Source organism: Paramormyrops kingsleyae, chromosome 9 (assembly GCF_048594095.1).
Source record: "Paramormyrops kingsleyae isolate MSU_618 chromosome 9, PKINGS_0.4, whole genome shotgun sequence".
NCBI lineage: Eukaryota > Metazoa > Chordata > Actinopteri > Osteoglossiformes > Mormyridae > Paramormyrops > Paramormyrops kingsleyae.
Window position 1 is genome coordinate 33245260 of NC_132805.1, and position 14660 is coordinate 33259919.

At 45.2% G+C, this 14660-nt stretch overlaps 2 protein-coding genes across 3 annotated transcripts in view; one reads left to right on the forward strand and one right to left on the reverse strand.

Annotated features, from left to right (window-relative positions):
- Positions 1-5015, forward strand: part of stk3 (serine/threonine kinase 3 (STE20 homolog, yeast)) — a 54964-nt gene extending 49949 nt beyond the window's left edge. The window contains exon 11 of the mRNA XM_023814201.2: positions 1770-5015. Coding sequence (XP_023669969.1) covers positions 1770-1928 — 159 coding nt within the window. The 3' untranslated portion in view covers positions 1929-5015. The remainder of the gene's footprint in view (positions 1-1769) is intronic.
- Positions 5016-5644: 629 nt separating this feature from the next.
- On the reverse strand, positions 5645-9231 carry LOC111844065 (delayed-rectifier potassium channel regulatory subunit KCNS2). Of its 2 annotated transcripts, none has more exons than XM_072716834.1 (3): positions 8932-9231; positions 8345-8849; positions 5645-7863 (listed from the first exon to the last, which is right to left on the reverse strand). In XM_072716834.1, exon 3 carries the CDS (start codon positions 7820-7822, stop codon positions 6389-6391), a length of 1434 nt encoding a protein of 477 aa, XP_072572935.1. In that variant the 5' UTR covers positions 7823-7863; positions 8345-8849; positions 8932-9231; the 3' UTR covers positions 5645-6388. The 2 variants fall into 2 exon arrangements, with proteins under 2 accessions (XP_072572935.1, XP_023667952.1); XM_023812184.2 differs by having other exon boundaries at positions 5645-7860; positions 8932-9230.
- Between the last annotated feature and the right edge of the window lie 5429 nt (positions 9232-14660).

Here is a 14660-nt window from a genome sequence, read left to right on the forward strand (position 1 = left end):
TAACAACCAAAATTAAAAAAAAATAAACTGAATGTGCACTCGGTTAAGAATCAAGCACCAAATGTTGTCTCTTGTACGTCAATCCAATAAAATCCAATGAAATATTGACATTTGCACCATATGTTTTCTCTTTTTAAAAAGGTCCATTTTTCTGTCGCCTGTCAGCTGTGAAGTTCCCCATTTTTTCCCCCCCTGTTTTGTAAGATTGAGCATGAACCTGCAAAATAAATTGCCTTTCGTGACAGATATTCCAGAGCTTCCAGTTTCTGGGGGCTCAGTGGGCTTGTAGGTGACAAAGGTAGCGATGGTTCTCTGCCTGGGGGCTTGAACTGGAAGGGACAGGAAAGCAAAATCTTACTCCATCTTGTGCTGCATTTACAGGTTCATCGGGGCAGGATTGATCGCCATATATGGCGTGAGTGGAATCCTTCACTGCGTTTAATTATAAATATATTTTTTGAATCCGTGTGGGAGTCTGGATCACACTCGGGTTGGCTGCTAGCTCAGTATCTTCCACACGTTTGTCAGGTCTGCATGAACAGCTGATCATGTGTGTGCGCTGTGTCGCGTGGAAGCGGCGTTCACGGCCCTGGCTCGTGCGGAAGCATGACGGTGACTGGTTCACACTCCCGGCTCTGTGTGTGCGTGCGCGTGCGCGTTCTTCCTGTGCCCATGCGACTATCCGCAGTGCAGTTAGATGAGTTGGTGTCTCAGAATTGTCCACGGTGCATGTATGTCGCAGAGTGGACTGACATCCCATCGTGAGGATGACCGCTCCAAGCTCCAGGTTATGGAATATGGGACGAAGAGCTTACTAAGCAATTTCTGAAAGGACTTTTATTACTGGGCTTATTACACAACATCCAGGCAAATCTTGATATGTTCTCATAAGTTTTCGTTGTTAACTGATGAAACGGATCGCAGACAACTGCTGCTGGGGTGGCCTAGATGTTTGTCACGAGTGGGTTCTTCTGTCCTCCTTCCTCCCCTCGCACCACCTGCTCCGCCTCTGTGGGAGGCGGAGCAGAAGTAAATAAATAAAGGTTCCCCCCTTTCCCTGTTTGTCAGCCTGGCCGCGCAACAGATGGTGATGCTCCTCACGAATCAGACAACGTTCGCGGGCACCGGCGACGCGCGTCACGTCACCGTTTAGTGTGTCGCGATTTAGATCTGGACGTCTTTCGGGGGGGGGGGAATGTGCGGACTTGCTGGCAGAGAGAAGCAGGCCGGAGACGAGCCCTCGAACCCGGGCTGCCGGCGTGGCGGCGCCGTGTCTTGCTTTCTGCCTGATGTCTCCGCACACCATCTGTTCGGGGCGGCGGTGCGCCTGTGGCAGCCAGCCAGGCCGTCTCGTGTGACCATGGGGAGAAGCGTCCATGGCTGACAGCGCAGATGTCCACAGCGGCGCCGGGGATGGGCCCCCTCCCACCGGCTCGTACCTTTGTCCCGGCGGTCTGATGTCTGTGAATCGACGCGTCCTCCGCCTTTTAGAGATTAAATCTGTCAGACCACTGTTTGGGAAACTCCATGCTTCGTTGATGCTGCATTAAGCGGGGAATCTGTTCTGGGAACAGTGGCAGCAGTGAGTCAGGTCATTGTGGTGCGATCATTAATTTATGTTTAATAAAGAGGTTTTAAAATAATATTTAGAAAGGAACCTTGTGAGAGTGTGAATCGCGCCATGGTTGACAGAGCTGTGGCTGTACCCTGTGTCTGCGCAGCTGAGGCGCCTCAATGTCCCCGTGTCTGTGCCCCTTGTGTCTGCGCAGCTGAAGAATCTGAGCTTCGAGGAGCTGCAGATGCGGCTGAGTGCGCTGGATCCCATGATGGAGCGGGAGATCGAGGAGCTGCGCCAGCGCTACACGGCTAAGCGCCAGCCCATCCTGGACGCCATGGACGCCAAGAAGCGGCGCCAGCAGAACTTCTGAGGGCCATCCGGAGGGGGTGGGGGGGGGCCCTCCCCACACCAGTACCCCACGGATCTCTGAAGCCCGATCCCTGGGAGTGCCACTCCCATTTATTCTGAGCCTCTGTGTAATTATACAAACCACTCCTCTGATCTGGGAGCCCTGCCCATCGCATGGGCATGAATGCCTGTGGGCGCCATTTCTTCTTTATCCTGCCCCCCCTGCTCCTGGGTCATGCTCGGTTTCCCTTCTCCACCGGTGATCCCAAAGCCCTGTCGCACGGTAGAGGTCATTCACACCAGTACCATGTCTGTCCCCCTGGATCCTCCTCGCCCTTTTTGTCCCTTGTGAGGCACACTACCTGACTTAGCTCACCAACACTGCTGCACGCCCTTACGGAAGCCCCCTTCCAGCACCCCTGAACCCCCACACACACAATCGCTCTGGTTTTAATGCACATGTGGTTCCTCGTTTCCATTGTACAATCTGCCTGTCTGTCACTACCAGCGTTTCTGGGTGATATGAAGCATAGCTGTTAATAATTATGCTAATATACTATATTTGTTATTTAAGAGAGGGATAGAATATGAAGTGTTTAGGGGGCCTTACCCCCGTTTGTGTTGGTTTTTTTTTTACGTTACCATTAGGTTTGAATTCCCCCCCCCCTCCATCATCTTTCACTGAGGTTTGAATAGATGTGAAAGAGTTGGACTCCAGAATGTTTGAAACCAAAGAGACTCTACTGAAGGATGCATGTTACCATGGTGATGCAAGATGGATTGGGTGCCTTAAGAAGGTCTGAAGTTCAGTCTGTGGTCATCAAAAGCACAGCAGGTCAAGGATCATCGGGTGAAATGTGTTTAGAACGGTCCAAAAAAACATGCAATATTGAGTTTTGGAAAATATTTGGTGCATTTAGTCTGATTACGATTTCTCAGCACCTTTTGGGGACCAACTGAAAGGTGAAAAGTTGAATAAGGACAAGTATTTGTTTCCGGCGTGTTTCTGACCATTCAAGGATGTTTTTATGTGCTTAATAAACCCTAATTTACATTTGCTAAAAAGCAAGTTTTCTCCAGTACTTATAATGTTACGAATGTCTCGAATATGTTAGAGTATGACTTTGATTCCTGTGTTTTGTCCCGAGGCCTGCGAGTGCATCCTTAGCCAGCGCTTTTCTAGAAACTTCCACGCTCCTACGATTTTTACCGCCCTTGTTTTTCAGTAGATCCATGCTTTCAGTCGCGTTACTACGCTGAGGAAACCCGCATTAGTTACTGAAGGCTGTGTGGCCCTGTGCCGTCATATGAGATCCTTCTACATGAAGAAACCCATGTTAAAATGTCAGCGTAACTATTCCTGAAATGTTTCAGCTTGCAGTCTAATTCTTCCCCAGTTTTTAACAGCCAACGGTACCAGTACTGAGGATGAAGGCGGAGTTGGTTCTGTCTGAGATGTGATTAGCTTATCATTATAAGCTGGATGCTGAACTGTCAAACAGGCTCATCGGGTGCAACCAGATGGAGGCATGAAGCTGCATTTTGGTCACGAGCTGTTGCCTTCATGTTGCTATATTTAGCGAGACAGTTTAAGGCTGGAAACAAGCAGACTTTATTGAAAAGCCAGTTGAAAAAAAAACTGACACTGAATCTTCCCGGATAGACATGGAGCTGCACTTTTTTTATTTATTGATATTTTTCTTAGCTCAGGGGATAAAGTACTGCTTTGAAGTTCTCGTATTTTGTTCTTTGTCGATTTATGTTGTAAACGTTTTCTTTTTTAGCCAAAGCTTATCATTTGGTGTGTCCTGAAGCTTTTCGGGTGTGTTGCCCGTTGTTCAGTCGTTCAGAAGTCCACACAAAACAAACTGTTTATTTACAGGAAGCGTTGCGTCCGTCTTTCCTGGCTGAACCTGAACCTGCAGTGTTTGGGTCGGGCCGTGAGACGCACTTAGCAATAAGATGCCGGATTTTAAATGAACGCGCAGTAGGAAGACCTGTGCTATCATCTTAAATGCATAAAAATGGCATCGGCGGTGTCGCAGCCGCTGCACTAATGCCTAGCTCCGCTCGACTGCACTCCACTGGGGCGCCAGCAGTCGCATTTAAGGCGCAGCGATTCCTTCGGCCATGCGGCCAATCTGGTCACAGAATTTAAATGCGAGTGACATATCGACGGGCTCGTAATGTCAAATGAAATTGGTTTTCCTGTCTTAGAAATAAAGACTTTAGCTGTAAGACCGATTTACATACGTGAAGATAAATGATTACTGGCAGGACGGTCCTTGGTCACTTGGATTAACATGCTAAAGGAAATAGTGCTTAAAGTGATCTTTCAGATTTACGACTCATAGAGTGACATTTAACTGCCCCCCCCCCCTTTCATACTTTAAAGGGGATCACAGATCCCTGCTGCAATTATGTCAGCTTCCTGTATATTGCCATTGTTAATCTGTTTGTACTTAAACATGGAATTCTGTCTCATTAGGCTTCTAGACATTTTCTCTGTTGGTTGAATCTTGTTAATGCCAAGTTTGCCTGCTACAGTGAAGGTGTAACGTGAATCAGCCATCAAGCCGGAGAGGGCAGAATGCGTGTTTCTCAGAGGCGATGATAGTGCCCCTCCCCCCCCCCCCCGTCCTGATTCTCAGAAGCAGTGAAGGAGTTTTTCATTTGACTTCTAATCAGCAGTGACTCTAAATCAGGACCGAAAACCTGTTTCTGTCTCAGGGGTGTTTAACAACAACAACAAAAAAATGTTTTATTTTATGATTCCTGGTTACCTGCGTGTAAAAATGAAGAAAATTCAGCCTGAAGATGATCCTGTTTTTCTGGATTCAGCCCATTTAAGATTAAAATGCAAAAGCTAGTATGCCACTTTCACAGCCGTTATTATTTTGGGGTTTTAAGGTGTAGCCAGACTGCTCCTCCCTGCGTCAGTTCTGCCGGTTGTAAATAGCTACTTTTGTTTTTTGAAAACTGCCGACTAGATGCACTGACAGGCCGTGGGAATTTTTGGAACAGATTTGTAACCTTGTACTGAACATGCATAACTTATTTTATGAAATGTATTTTCCTACGAAGCACATTAAAACCATAGCCCAGCTGACAGATGCCTCTGTGCCTTTCTTGGTCTTGGGTAGGAAAAGTGTCTCCCAGGCCATTAGCGGTTGATTTCAGTTCCATTCTGCGATTGATGTTTTGTGGGCGAACTGATGGATTTGATCTCTGAACACATCTCTGGGTTATAGGGTCTCGGTGAAGGACGGACTCTACGCAGGCAGTTGAATGAAGCCCTGTTCCAGAGCTGACCAGTAACACCAGTATCCATGCACTTTCAAGTCCTTGCCCGTTTGTCTTTTCGAGCTGCCTATAGCTTGATCTCGTTAAACTAGTTCATTCATTTCACTTCCTCCCTAAGAGGAAAACTGGTGAATTTGTGCCTCACTTCCCTAATACATTTATAGAGATGTGGAAATTTATAGAGATGTGGAACTCTCAAGTCCAGGAAGTACAAATCCAGACTAAGATTTTGTTTCAACCAGCTAGTTGAGTACTCTGTGACTGTGACTCTTTACGCTCGGCTGGTTGGTTGGAAACGAAATGTTGGTCTGGATTTGAACTTTCTGAACCTGAACTTTCCACCTCTGTCTGTACTTTCTGACCACTTAGACACGATCATATCTGCCTGCCATTCTTTTGCCAGTTTACTGCAGCATTTGTTAAATTATTGAAACGTTTCTTCTACATTTTAATAGTTATAAAACATGACAAATCACATTCAAAAATATAGTATTTTGATACACATACATGCACACACATACATATAACCAGACGTTACGTGTTATTACACAGCAAATTGATGGTGTTAATTCAACACTTTATATTAGTCAGCTTGGTGGTCAGTTAACGCTGCCAGTCTGTTTAAAATTTACCACATATTGTGTAACATTTTCTTTTTGAAAATAAATCATATTAATCTGTCCAAGGACAGGCTTCTTCCATATAGATGTTTTCCCAAAACAGTGTAAGTTTTTTTTTTTTTTATGTCTCGATACAGCATTCAAACATCAAACTCCTTGCCAGGAGAAACGTTTCACGGACACATGGAAGCTGATGTCAAGTGAAAACCCAGAATGGCAAATGCTCATGTACACATCAACACGCATCACTTCCTGTGTAACGGCACACCAGTTCATCGCCACCGTGCAAAGGGGCGGTGTGAGAGTAAAGTTACCAGTGCACGGTGGTTCTTTTGGGGGGGCACCAGCAGGACAAGCACACTGGGAAGGCTAACTGTGACTGGAACACAAACTAACGTGTGATGGTTAATTACCCAACCCGCTAACACTGTACCAGACAACTCTTCATGCAATGCTTTAGCAGTATATAACATCGATGGTAATTATTCGTACATGTTTTCCCTATTTAGAGGCAGAGTAATGTAATTCTGTTTTCCTTGCTTCATTTTATAGGTTCCCTTTAATTTATGGACTCGTTTAGGCTGTGTTCACTGGGAGAGCTCCTGCTCATGTTAGATAAGCTCGCCATCAGGGATTTCACCTTGTGCGCGTAATAGTTTCGCAGATTGACCGACGGGACCTCCTTGATCCCCTCGTCGAAATCGCAGCTCCTCATGGCGATCTCCAGTTGCTTCTGTCTTTTGTAGAACTGCGAGAATTTGTTAAATATGAGTGTGATCGGAAGCACGACTACCAAAATGCCGGCCAGGATACAGGCTGACGCAGTCAGCTTTCCCGCTATCGATCCTGGGACCACGTCTCCGTAGCCCACAGTGGTCATGCTCACGGTCGCCCACCACCAGCAGGCTGGGATGGTGGTCAGACTTTCGTTGTCCTCTTTCTCGATGGTGTAGACCATAACGGAGAAGAACGAGACACCCACAGCCAGGTAGAGCATCAAAAGGCCGACCTCTTTGTAGCTGTTCTTCAGCGTGGCCCCAAGGGACCGGAGCCCCGTGGAATGACGGGCCAGTTTAAGGATTCGGAAGATCCTCATTAGCCTCAGCACCTGGGCGACACGCCCTAAGTTGGTCAGAGCCGGGCTGCTCTCTGCCACCATGTTTATGACGAGGGTCAGGTAGAAGGGCAAGATTGACACCAGGTCGATGAGGTTCAGCGGGTGCTCGAAGAAATGCAACAAGTCTGGAGCCACCACAAACCGGGCGATCAGTTCGAAGGTGAACCAGCCTATTCCAAAATGCTCTATGGTCTCGAACCGTGGGTCCTCGAGTGGCTGGCCCTGGCTGTCATGCAGTGTGAACTCCGTCATGCTGTTCATGCACATGGTGGCAATGGAGCCCAGCACGACGAGGATGGATAAGATGCTGATTATCCGGCTGGCGATAGAGTACCCAGGATTGTCCAACATCAGCCAGACCCTCCGTCTCACACTCCCAAGCGGCTGTTTGTCGAACTTCGTGGCGTCGGTGTAAAAGTCTAAAATTTCATCAAAGGAAGAAGCCGTGCTTCCTTCCTCGCTTTTCTCATCCCAGTCTTCTCGGCCGGGTTCCATCTTCCTGCAGTGATATGCATTGCTGCAACAAGAGTCGATGAAGAACTCATTGATGCCCCAGTACTCTATTTCTTGACTGAAGGAAAAAATGCACAGTTCTGCCATGACGTGAAGCCGACCCGTATTGTAAAAATTCAAGACGTAGGGAAACAGCGCCGGATTTCTGTCGAAGTAAAACTCTTTCTCCATGTCGTCGTAATCGTCGCACAATTCTAAGATTGATTCCTTGGACTGGCATCGCAACAAACGAGCCAGTCGCGTCTCCGGGAATCGAGACAGCATATTAGACAGGAGTCTTTTCTTGAATCCTCCGACGTTTATGCGTATCGCATTGTCCTCAAAATGAGACCCGTTCAGCTCCTCTAGGCTCTGTCCTGTCATGCTGAGAGTGCGCTATTCAGATACGAAGGTAACAGGTCCTGCTTAAAAAAAAAGACAAAACTGTATTATTGAAATCTTTTGGTTTTTAACATCAAATAACTGTTTCTAATGTGGTGCATATGTAAATGAAGGCGGAACGTGATATCGATACATGAAATAATGCCCTTTGTAAAATTGTTTCATTTTATGCCTCCCTTACCTTGACCAATAATATGCGAAAATAATGTTTCTATGCATTGTTACAAATGACATTGAGTAGAATATAAAGTATTCTTTTAAAATGAATGTCGTTTGTATATAACGATGTTCTCTTTTTTGTTTATATTTTTTGTATGAGTTTTTAATACAGGCTTGTAATACACGGTTTTCGATACTGCCTATAATATAGATTTTAAATGGCTTTGCGATTACAGCGTTTAATATTTGTACTTTGAGCGAATATGAAAAATGTTTAAAAATTAAAGCGTGGATAGTGAAAATGTTGCGCAAGTTGAGGAGGGACACGCCAAAGTGCACACTTACTGGATATGATGATCGTGTCACGGTCCTCCTGTATGTAGCCAGCCTGCCACCTCCATGGGCTCCCGGGGAACTTGTGGATTCGTCGGGTCGCCTTGTCTCTGACTCCAGGTTACGGTGAAAAGGTAACGCCTGATGTCCGCGTAGGCTATACACGCACATGAAGGGGTTTCCCGGCAGCCAACGCGATGCCTGTTTCCAGCCAAGATTCCCCCCGGTGCCCTTTTTGGTTATTACCCTCTCACACCGTCAAACGACATTCGCCATGACCGAGAAGCCGCAGGCACCCGGCGTAACGCGATCCCCGGGGGTCCGTCACCGGGGGAGTTCCTGGAATCCCGGCCGGGTTCGGTGTGCCGCTGCGCCGTAACACGTACTATCTTCGGGCGTGAGAGTGGCACCTCCGCGGTGCTGAAAAGGACAGCTCCGACCCAGCAGTCACGAAATACCTCTGCATGGGAGAAGAGGCGTGTGCCATCATCCACCCAAATACGGTGACGGACCATCCCTAGTCAAATACAAAGAAAACAGACAGCATTAATATTGGACACGCAAAAGATAAAAATGACATATATATGTGCATTTTTCACCTTCAGCATGACGTTTCCTATTAAACTGTTATTTTATAGCTGTGTACCGTGCGCCATATGTGACAGATTATAATAGCCATATCTAATTCATTAGGTGGCTGTGCGATCACAGTTCAGCAGCTTTATGCGTCGCGGTAAAGTTGTTTTCTCGGAGCGGATGGCAATAAACATGCTCAACGATGTTTAATTCGTTCATTTGCGCCTCGCCTTGGGTACAGTTATGAACACCTTGCATAATGATTGTATAATCTAACCAATGCTTTATTATTGCCATATAGGGGCAGCGTTCGCCTACTGATAGCTTGGTACCATGCAAACTATGTGTCTTAGTTTATTCAGTGTTATTTAGATGAAATTGTTGCATTTGCTTTGATACTGTGGCGACGAGCTGTAACCACGATTTACTAGAATGAGCTATAATCACCAACTAGATATTATAATCAAACAAACAAATAGTGCATTTTTTAACGAAATTAATTTCAACTCTCTGTTCTTCTGTGATATATCTGTGTTAAACTGTGCCATTGGTTGCTAATGAAAATCTAATGCTGAATTTTACGAGTAAATGTGATTTATGGATCTAGACACCAGCTGCTCTGTGGCATATTACATTAAGGAAGGAATGAGTTAACACAGTGTGACTGAGTTCAGGGATTTTCTCGTTTTTGTTAACGATAAACATGATAATAGGCCTAAACGTTTAGTTTTATTTTTAGTCTTGGATTGGTGTTGGTATGTTGTTGTTTTACGTAGGATTTGATTCAAAGTGAAAAAAGATAATCTGTAAAAACAGCTGAGTTCCCTCGGGGTGTGAGCCACTGACCTTCACGTCACATGGCCCTAACCACTGCATTATCCATTGTCCTGTGTTTTAATAGCCTCAAAGGACGATTGCTGTAATTACACAACAAGGCACCTTTGTAAATCCATTGTGTTTGCTAGCAGGGATCGTATTAGAAATCAATATCTGAGAATTAGCTTCTTGTAGCCCTAAATGCAGAAGCTGTTTGACACTTGGGGCTCGCTGTGCCTTTTGCATCCTCACGGCACGCCCTGTTACCGGCATACCGTCACTGATGATCTATGAGTGCCTGCTACAGCATCTTACCATACTGCCACGGCATCTCGTGACTTGGCCAGGCAGCGACTCCTCTTCGCGGCTGCGGCTGCGCACGTGAATATGTACGAGGCTTAATGTTTGTCACAAGTTTGACATTCATCATAATTGGACGACACCGACAGTCCTGGTCAGGAACTGTGAAGCCCTCGCTGAACATCTCACATCAGGCGTATCTGGGAAACAGCTACCCAGTCAGGACTCTCCTCGGGACTCCAGTGACGGTCTCCTTGCAGTTAAGGGAGGACACTTTTTTTGCTAACTTTCATTTCACAAAATGAAGAAAATACCCTCGAGATACATCTGCTATGGTTAGGAGGGGTGGTGACTTCCTTCTGTGGCACCTTGTGAGGCGACTGCACCTTTTAATCGTTTTTTTAAAGTTTTGCACATGTAAATTTGAGACCTGGCTTCTAAATGGGTTTTACAGTGTAACTAATTTAGCTTATTAGTACTGCAAGGCAACTGTAGCTATATGTTCATCGCTTCATCTTGCTGTTTTTTTTTAGGATTGCTCTAGCTTGTTTTTTTGGTTTTTTTTTTTGTGATATATCTTCCCTTAAATACTAGGCTATTTATACTATTTGCTGCTAGCTGATCTGCGGATGTTGACATCAGGTTTTTCGTTATTGTGAGCTGTTTTTCCCTTTACCTTCTAATAATAAATATGATAAACTCTAATTATTATAATGTGTCAGTGGTTTGTGTGGTATGTGCCCATTTTGTTTAGTCATCTCAAGTTAGTCATAAGTCCGGTTTTTTGATAATAATTTATTTACCTCTCTCTCTCGTGTCCAGGCATCGTCAGCGCTGATCTAATGCTTGTCACTCGACCTAAGAGCTCGGCATCCCTGCCTGAGCTTCAGATTCGTTCTTTCTTCATTCGCTGAAATAACCCCTACAGTTTTTGTAGTGAATCTCTCGACTCCATTGTATCTGAAAACAAGCCACATATTAAGCTTTTCTTTGCCAGCCTGATATCTGCAGCATGCGATCCTCGGAGTGCTAATCATGCATGATTAAGCAGTAATGATGGCATCTACGTTTACGCTTGTGAAATCTTTTGTAAGTTGAACTGATATGGGGTTTATTATGCTGATCCCTTGCCTTATTTTTTTGGTGCCGCGCCAGAGTTTGTGTTTGATTGCATGCTTGGTTTATCTGCAGCCTTCAGGAGGACACATTGGGCACTGTTCCTTCATTAAATGTACTCTCCCCTGTCTTTTGCTTTGACACCAGTGGGATAATGTACCTTAAAGTGGAATTACTGAAGCTTGTCATCAGCTTGGATAGCAGACGCTGTCCCTGTTTCCTGATGTCTACACACTGCGGCAACTTTCATTTCTGGAAATTGGCTCCTACGTTCCGATTGCAGAATGAATCGAAAATTGCTTGGAGTCAAACTGCTCAATGTTTTAAATTCATTTTCCTGGGGAAATTATTGCAACATGTTAAACATGCCAGTCAAAATTCTTTGCCTGCATAGTTATGGAATGGGAAGTTTCCAGTGGTTCAGGAAATCACAGCCCTGTGCTTCATGCTTGCCGGGAAACAGCGACAGTGCCTCCGACTTACGTAATGGTTCATATTCTTCAAGGAGGGGGGGTTCATAAACCAATGTCATAAATCCAGCTGTTAAACCAGGCTCTGTGAGGGGGCTATTGATCAGGGAGGATATTAAATGCGCTGTGCGCTGGGATCATCGATACGGAAAATGTCGGACACGCCCTTAAGCCAGGGGGAGTATAAAGGCTGTTCAGCCCTACAGAGTCACGGTGCTTTAACGGCGTGATGTATTTCTGTACCTAAGGTATTTACCCCTGAACATTCTTTATAAATTATGTATTTGAAAACTCAGCAGGGGGTCATAAATTTAAGTCAAAGCCTCTTTTGCTCCTTAACTCAGTTTCCAGAAGCATGGTTTAGAAGATTTAGGGTGTTTGAAATAATGCAGATTTAGATACCAAAATAAATTGGGGATGGAAGTACCGTTCCAGAACAAGCAGGAGAACGCATCAAGCTCTCTCTTTAATTTCCTCCCATCTCCTCGAGTAATTTTCCTTGACTTGCCCTTTTTGCCCGTGATTGCATCTCCTGCCAAAAGGTCTGGATTGCCGGCTAAGTCCCTGTTCGGCAGCTCATTAGATGTGAGACGAGAGACCTGTAGGACCTTGACCGCTTCCAGGATGGGTGTCTCTGCACACTCCACGGGCCTCAGGTGTGGGCACAGATGAGATGGTGTCGATGCACGAACGTGGATCTCTAAAAGGAGGCTACATCCATCAGATTTAATGACTGACATCAGGTCGTCACCCCCAGCCCACAATCACAGGAGTTCAGGCCCAGTGTGAGCTATGACTGGGCTGTTAGACGTCAAACCGGCAGATATATGAATGCCGTTCCTGAAAGGTCATCATACATTGAGAATCTGCTGATCGCTCACACCGGGCAGGTCTGTGGGATGCTACCCCTGAATGCAAACTGAAGCACGTCACCAGAATTTTTCTGTGAAAGTCAAGGTTCTGCCGTCAGTGAGAAAAGCGAGCAATAAATCTGAAGCTATCGAATAAAATAGCGACTTTGAGCACTTTTCATCACCAACAGCCTGCACTGGGTAAGTGGCCATGGAATTGCATCACACGTCCAGGCTTGTGGGTTCAAATTCTGCCCCTGCTCTGCGGATGTAGAGTCGGCTCTTTCTCCCACTGCCCAAAGACATGGTGTCAGGCTAATTGGCATCTCTAAACTGCCCGTAGTATATATAGGCTGTGTGATGGGCTGCCATTCTGCCCAGGTGTACTGCCAGCTCGTGCCTTCTGCTGCCCTCTACGCGCTCCTGCCACACAAACTGCATGCAGACGATTATATATTAATTATATAGTTCTTCACCCGTCCAACTGACGCCTGGAAGAATTTAGATAAAAATACAGATTCATCCTTCCACAGATAAAGCACTATTTCACAAGCTGCTGACAGGCAGAATCACAGTGTATCTGTTTCTATACAGATATAGAGTTCCGTTCTCTTTATATTTTAACCTTATAGCCACTCATAAGATATTGATATGAGTATGAATCATAAGGCTCCCTCTTGACTCTGATGTTTTTCCGTAAATGACCACCAGATGGCGATACCAAAATGTTGTTTATTGTCTTCCAAACCTCAGACCTGTATTTTGCTTTGCGGCAAATTTCGCATGATTTTATTTTTCAAACAGTTCAAATGATGTCTTTGCTGAAACGTTTCACTTCAAACCTATTCCAACATATATTTATATTTTAAGCACCAAGTTATATGTGAACGTTACCTATGATCACTCTTGGTTTTATTAATCATAATTACTACCTTGATCTCTATCTTGACCTCGCTGAAATGTCCTTCCAGCTTTTGCTTTTTATCCTAGCGTCCACCCGGTTGCCTCCTTGCATCTTTATTCCCTTTGTCCTCCATGCCTTTCAACAGATGTTACAGCACTTAGAAAACAACACAATGCTTCCATTATAAGGAACCTGTTTTCTTATGTCCTTGACCAGTGAAGTTGTTACATTCACCCAATGTTTTTAAAAATCTTTGCGACCCAGTATAACGATCCAAATCCACTCAACGTAATCGACTTTGTGACTCACGACAATGATTCGGTTATGTCAGCTTAGTTCTTCCCCTTGCAATTCAGCTCGATCCCTGGGTTGTCTTTGTTGCCATCACAGAACAAATTAAGTTTTTTCCCCATTAACGTGATCATCAGCAGCTCATCTAAAGTCTCCGAGCAGCTCAGGAACCCGCTGCTATGTGGGTCTTCGTATGCATAAATTAAAATGGCTCATTGGAACAATTTAGATTCTCTGCATCTCATCATACCATCTTCGAAGCAATTACCCCGCTCCAGAGATCTCACCAGCTCATAATGCTCATACAAAATGGGATATTTGGCACAAAAAGATCTAATTACTCAGACAGTATCAGTCACAGTCTACCTTGTTACAGTGCAAATATTCAGACTTTGCAGCATGAGCACTGAAGTGTCTTTGAAAGTTTTCCATGACCATTATGGCTCGACGTTGCTGCCTCTTTATTCTGTCGGCTATTGGATAACAGGGGCCACGTGGGGGAACTGCGAGATAATGGAAGTATAAGGCATGTGAGTCACCCAGAGCGTGCTGTGCTCTACACCGCGTGGAGATGTTCCTTACTGATTTTCCCCTGTTGTAGCATAAATCACGTACATTACACTACCTTTCCTGGATAAACATTAAGACTTCATATAAAATAAGGTAAAAATCAAGAAAATTGAGTTGGTCATGCAAGATAGCATAATATATAAAGTTTGTAATACATACATAATATAGATCGGCTCCAGATGTAGTGCCATCCATTATAACAATAAGAAACACCTGTCCATCCATGGTGACCCTTGTGCCTAACCCAAGAAGCACTGTACGGGTGACACCATGGATGGGATGCCTGATCATCAGAGAACACGTTCCAGCAGCTTCAGGGGCATCATCTCACACATCCAGGGCCAGGAATCAAGTCCACTACCCCAGTAGTATGAGGCTGCAGCACTGGCCACTGAACTTCCCTACTTACCATAACTGTATTTAACAATAACAGT

Excerpts from the sequence above, each read along its gene's own strand:
- LOC111844065 (XM_072716834.1), bottom strand. The coding sequence starts at position 7,822 with ATGACAGGACAGAGCCTAGAGGAGCTGAACGGGTCTCATTTTGAGGAC.